Source organism: Podarcis melisellensis (genome assembly GCF_964234715.1).
Source record: "Podarcis melisellensis genome assembly, chromosome: 13".
Taxonomy (NCBI): domain Eukaryota; kingdom Metazoa; phylum Chordata; class Lepidosauria; order Squamata; family Lacertidae; genus Podarcis; species Podarcis melisellensis.
Genome location: NC_138545.1, coordinates 5956254 through 5961511, shown reverse-complemented (window position 1 = coordinate 5961511; position 5258 = coordinate 5956254). Strand labels below are relative to the sequence as shown.

Genomic DNA, 5258 nt, shown 5'->3' with positions numbered 1-5258 from the left:
TATTCTGTAAACTGCCCAGATGGGTGGGATATAAATATAATAATAATAATAATAATAATAATAATAATAATAATAATAATAATATCTAGGTGTAACACTGGAAGTTTATGTCCTTTGGTCTTGCTCGAGGTTAATCCAAGGATACAATCTGAGAGATTGCGTGTTCCAACATAGATGCCAAATTGTGAGAGTGTTGAAACATAAACTCTGCAACAGGTGGCAGCAGCGGCAACTTTAAAATACGCTCTCAATACTTCAGCCAACCTGCAGGTGAAAGCAAAGCGTCTCCAATAGATCCTTCTGGTGTCTGAAGCATCAGCTAGTCAGAAACACAAGCAGGATGGAGGACTTGTAAACAAGGGCATTTGCGAGGGATTGGTGGAGGAGACTGAAGAGAGTGAGCTTGTGTCTTTTGGATTAAGGCTGGTTGCTTGTCTGAGCTGTTTGGAGCCGTATTTGTGAATTTGTTTGTGGCTGTGTGCTCTGCTAGAATTTCAATAAGGACAAATGTCAGGTTCTGACTTGGGCAGAAATAACCAGCTGCATCAGTATAAGCTGGGGGCATCTGGCTTGCCGTGGGTACATGTGAAAAGGATCTAGGGGTCTTAGTAGACCACAGGCTTCACATGAGTCAACAGGGTCATATGGCAGAAAAAGAAGAAAAGCTAATACTATTCTAGGCTGCATCAATAGAGGTACGGTGTCCATATCAAGGGAGTTCATAGTAGCACCCTCTTCTGCCTGGGTCAAACTCCACCTGAAGTATTGTGTCCAGTTCTGGGCACCACAATTTAAGAAGGACATCAAGAAGCTGGAAAGTGGGCAAAGGAGGGCAACCACGATGATCAAGGGTCTGGGAACCAAGGCTTAGGAGAAATCGTTTGGAGGGAGTTGGGTATGTTTAGGCTAGAAAAGAGGAGACTGAGAAGAGAGATGATCTTCAAATATCTAAAGTGCTGTCACGTGGGAGATGGAGCAAGCTTGTTTTCTCCTGCTCTGGAGGGTAGGGCCCAAAGCAAGGGCTTCAAGTTACAAGAAAGGAGATTCTGACTCAACATCAGGAATAACCTTTTGAGGGCAAGAGCTGTTTGACAGTGGAATGGACTCCTTTCATTGGTGGTTTTTAAGTAGAAGTGGGATGGCCATCTGTCATGGATGCTTTAGTTAAGATTCCTGTATTGCAGGCGGCTGGACTCAGTTCTAGAATTCTTTTCTCTCTTTTTTGGACAAAGTAATAATCATAAATAAATCAGAATAAAAATGTTCAGCCCCACCACCGAGATCATTCCATTGTAACTATCCAACCTCCCAAAAATTCAACACTTCTTGCGATGGTTTGACCCCTTTCCGTTTAAGCAGTACAAATTCCGCAAACACCTTCTATATCTCCTCCAAATCATTTCTCTTGCATTAATATGATTTGAATTGATTTTAGAATGAAATGATTTTAGAATGTTGTATTATTTTATTGTTGTTAGCCGCCCTGAGCCCGGCTTCGGCTGGGGAGATTGGGCTATAAATAATAATTTATTATTATTTATTATTATTATTTCCTGCATTACCTTAATAGCACATGTTAATTTATCATTCATAGCTATAGCCCACACCTCTTTATACCATTCTTTCATTTTATATCCTTTCACAGCCCCAGAGTCAGAGGAAGTGGGAGAAAGGCTATGAATAAGACAAGAGGTGACAGTTGTCAAGAGCTGTTGGCCACAGGCCAGGCCCACAAGCATTTACAATATGCTTTGCATCAAATAAGCTGACATTTGGGACTGTGAAGAGGGTGGAGGACTTGCTTACAGACTTTTGTTGTATATAGAGAGATATAAAATCACAAATTGAATTGAAATACTTTATTGTCACTTGTACAACTTGTATACAGTGAGATTACACGAGCACCCCCCCACTCAGCTCTCTTAGTCTTAATTCTCCTCGTTTATTGACGCACACCAACCAAACCAGAAAGTGAGTTGCCCTGTTGTTATCTTTTCATTCAGCAGCCTAACAGCCCACGGATAGAAGCCATTCTTTACCCTGTTGGTGCGACTAATCCTGCTTCTATATCTTCTGCCCGAGGGCAGGAGATCAAGAAAGTGCCAGCCAGGGTGTGAATCATCCCTGAGAATTTTCCTCACTCTCCTGAGGCAATGCTCTTCCGCTATTTCATCCAGTGGATTCACGGGACAGCTCATAATATCTTGTGCTGTATTCGCCATCCTCTGTAGGCACTTCCTATCAGATGATGTCAAACCAGCATGCCACACCGTGATGCAGTATGAAAGGACACTTTCTATTGTTGACTGGTAGAAGGAGATAATCAGATGTTGATTGCCATTGTTCTTCCACAAGACTCTGAGGAGATGGAGTCTCTGTTGGGCTTTCTTAACCACCTGGGTTGTATTTATTTTCCAAGTAAGGTCTTCACTGAGATAAACTCCAAGGAATTTAAAGGAAGAGACTCTCTCCACACAGCCCTCCCCGATGTACAGTGGGGCTAGTTCTCCTCTCTTCCTCTGAAAGTCCAACACCATCTCCTTTGTCTTGCTGATATTAAGGTGCAAGTTGTTCCCTAGGCACCATGTAGATATTTTTAGACCTCCCTTCTATACGCTGATTCGTCTCCACCTGTTATTAAACCCATTATGGTGGTGTCAGCTGCAAACTTAATAATTGCAGTAGATGGGTCAGATGATACACAATCGTATGTATACAATGAATACAGGTAGGGACTTAGCACACATCCCTGTGGTATGCCAGTCCTGATTTTTAAGGAATTAGATGTTACACATCCAATCTTCACTGTTTGTGTCCGATCTATAAGAAAGAATGTTTGAAGCATTCTTATTCCAGGAACTTAGGCTGGGTACAGACCTATACCTTCAAATCACATTTGAAGAACATTCCTTCCTTCCAAGAATTCAGGGCACTGTAGTTTGCTAAGGGTTTTCTCAGGTTTGTGACTCTGTGAGAGGTGAACAGAATAACTTGAGGCAGATTGTCTGGGATTTCCCAGTCAGGGAGATGCAAGCCATGGTTAATGGGAAGAGAGGAATGAAATGAGAAGTGAAATTAGGAAGTGGAGAAAGATTGCCAGCCTTGCCTCTTTTCCCGTGAAAAAGGCATTGGCTTCAAGGACACTTTTTTCAAGCCCTCCCTCTGCTTCTCCTTCACGTCACCACTTCTTGCTCTTTACGTGTCACAGAGCTGCCCCCAAAAAACCAGTTTCCAAAAATAAGCACAAAAGAGAAAGTGAGGACCACAAACCAGAATGAGAACTGTTTCATTCTGTGTGATGCTGTGCAAAATAGCTGCGTCTCCATCCGGTGTGACACTGTGTGTATTCTGCTTGATAACTGTAAATGAGCGTTTGTGTTTTTCAAAGATCTTTTGTCATGCCCCATTGACTTTAAAAAGCCCCAGCTTCCCTATGTTCCCTATGGTAGGTACTAACGTGCTCAGCATTTTATCAGTTACCCAATTTCTCTCAGCTTCCACATCTGCATTTGAGAGTGGCCATGGCAGCTTCTGCAGAGCAGCTCAGTGCTGCAAGGCATGCTGGGAACTCTTCTTGAGGTCACCCTGGTGGTCAGCCCCGTTTGACACCAGTGGCGCACCCAGAATGCTCAGCAGTGCCACTGTGTTTCTTCTCAGTGTGTTTGGAAAGAAGATTACTATTGCAGATGCATCAGCTCAGTGTTGCTGCTGAAGCCGCTTCTTCTAAACCCCATCTTTGAAGCATGGAGCAAATTGGCCGTCTCTTTGTCCTCCTGGGTAAGACCCTTTTCTTCTCCCCCCCAACCCCACTGTTCTCCTTCTTCTGGAGCCTCCAATCTACACTTCCCTTCCCAGTTTCCACTGTCTGTGTTTACTCAAATCTCCTGCCTCTGTTCTCTGTTTCCAGGTGGGTCTTTAGGGCGGGATGAGCACATCTCAGGCAAATCTTTCGCAGCATCCACACAATGTCACTGGCATGGGAAAGTGGCTGTTTTTAACCTTTACCTTTCCTGCAAAAATACCAAAATAAAATCATAACCTCCAGAAATGATTCAGAATAGTGGTTATTGCTTTGGGAGAAAAAAAAATGTGTATGAGGTTATTTAGAAGTCCAGATTATGAAACTTGAAACGATGCCAAAAATGTTTTCTATCATCTATCTATCTATCTATCTATCTATCTATCTATCTATCTAAACATCACATTTTTCTCTTCTGTTCTCTTTCAGCTGCATTTTTGGCTCTTTCCTGGATGACGGCCCTTGCAGGTAATCCAATTAATATAATTTCAAATACAGGCAGATACAGTGGTACCTCGGGTTAAGTACTTAATTCGTTCCAGAGGTCTGTACTTAACCTGAAACTGTTCTTAACCTGAAGCACCACTTTAACGAATGGGGCCTCCTGCTGCCACCACGCTGCTGGAGCACAATTTCTTTTCTCATCCTGAAGCAAAGTTCTTAACCTGAAGCACTATTTCTGGGTTAGCGGGGTCTGTAACCTGAAGCGTATGTAACCTGAGGTACCACTGTACTGTCGGTGTGAACACATCTTAAAATTTAGACTGGGATATATTGTTGTGGCTATTTGTTCCTTATTCTGTCCCTTATCTTGAAGTCTCAGACCTGAAGGGTGTGAATGGTGAGTTAAAGGGATCACCCATGCTCTACTTTCTAAGCACAGGTCTGGGATTTCCGAGTCCAAATGGTTTTTTTTTGGGGGGGGGAGAAGAGAAGAGAGAGGGATTTTCAAAATCTGTTTTTGAGTTTAAGAGGCATTGGAATAAAGGGTGGAATGGGATGGGTTGGGACTGTCAATCCGAAGCAGTAATTGAAGTATTGTGGAAGGTTATAGGGATTCATGAATCATCTAAGGCAATGGGGAGATTCTAAGGGACTGGCCAAACTGTATTTTTATTGTATCTCCCTCTGTTTCCCAGATACTGTGGCTGCACGTCCATCAGGCCTTTGGCTGTCTCTTTCACCTCCACACAACACTTTTGCTCGAGGAGAACTGGCTTCATTGATATGCTCCCTCCCAGAAGGACAGAGGGCAACGGGGTTCTATTTCTATGAAAAGAGAGGAGGTGTTCCAGTCACGTATGGACAACAGGCGGAAAATATCTTGGAGGTTTCCACACAATACCTGGAAACAAACAAAACATTTCTCTGTGCTTACCTGGGGGAAAAGAGTTCAGGAGGACTCTTCCTGTCTTCGCTGAGTAACGAGGTTGTGCTGTCCATCACTGGTGAGAAACGT

At 43.2% G+C, this 5258-nt stretch overlaps 2 protein-coding genes across 4 annotated transcripts in view; one reads left to right on the top strand and one right to left on the bottom strand.

The window, feature by feature from the left end:
* The window catches only part of LOC309355716 (Fc receptor-like protein 5), a gene marked incomplete at its 3' end in the record, with an annotated part of 108504 nt that overhangs the window by 53994 nt on the left and 49252 nt on the right, over nucleotides 1–5258 (bottom strand). The window lies entirely within an intron of this gene.
* Nucleotides 1554–5258, top strand: part of LOC309355991 (Fc receptor-like protein 5) — a gene marked incomplete at its 3' end in the record, with an annotated part of 33626 nt that continues 29921 nt past the window's right edge. The window contains exons 1-3 of the mRNA XM_081887168.1: nucleotides 1554–3777; nucleotides 4229–4267; nucleotides 4939–5247. Of these exons, the coding sequence (XP_081743294.1) occupies nucleotides 3744–3777; nucleotides 4229–4267; nucleotides 4939–5247 (382 nt within the window). The 5' untranslated portion in view covers nucleotides 1554–3743. The remainder of the gene's footprint in view (nucleotides 3778–4228; nucleotides 4268–4938; nucleotides 5248–5258) is intronic.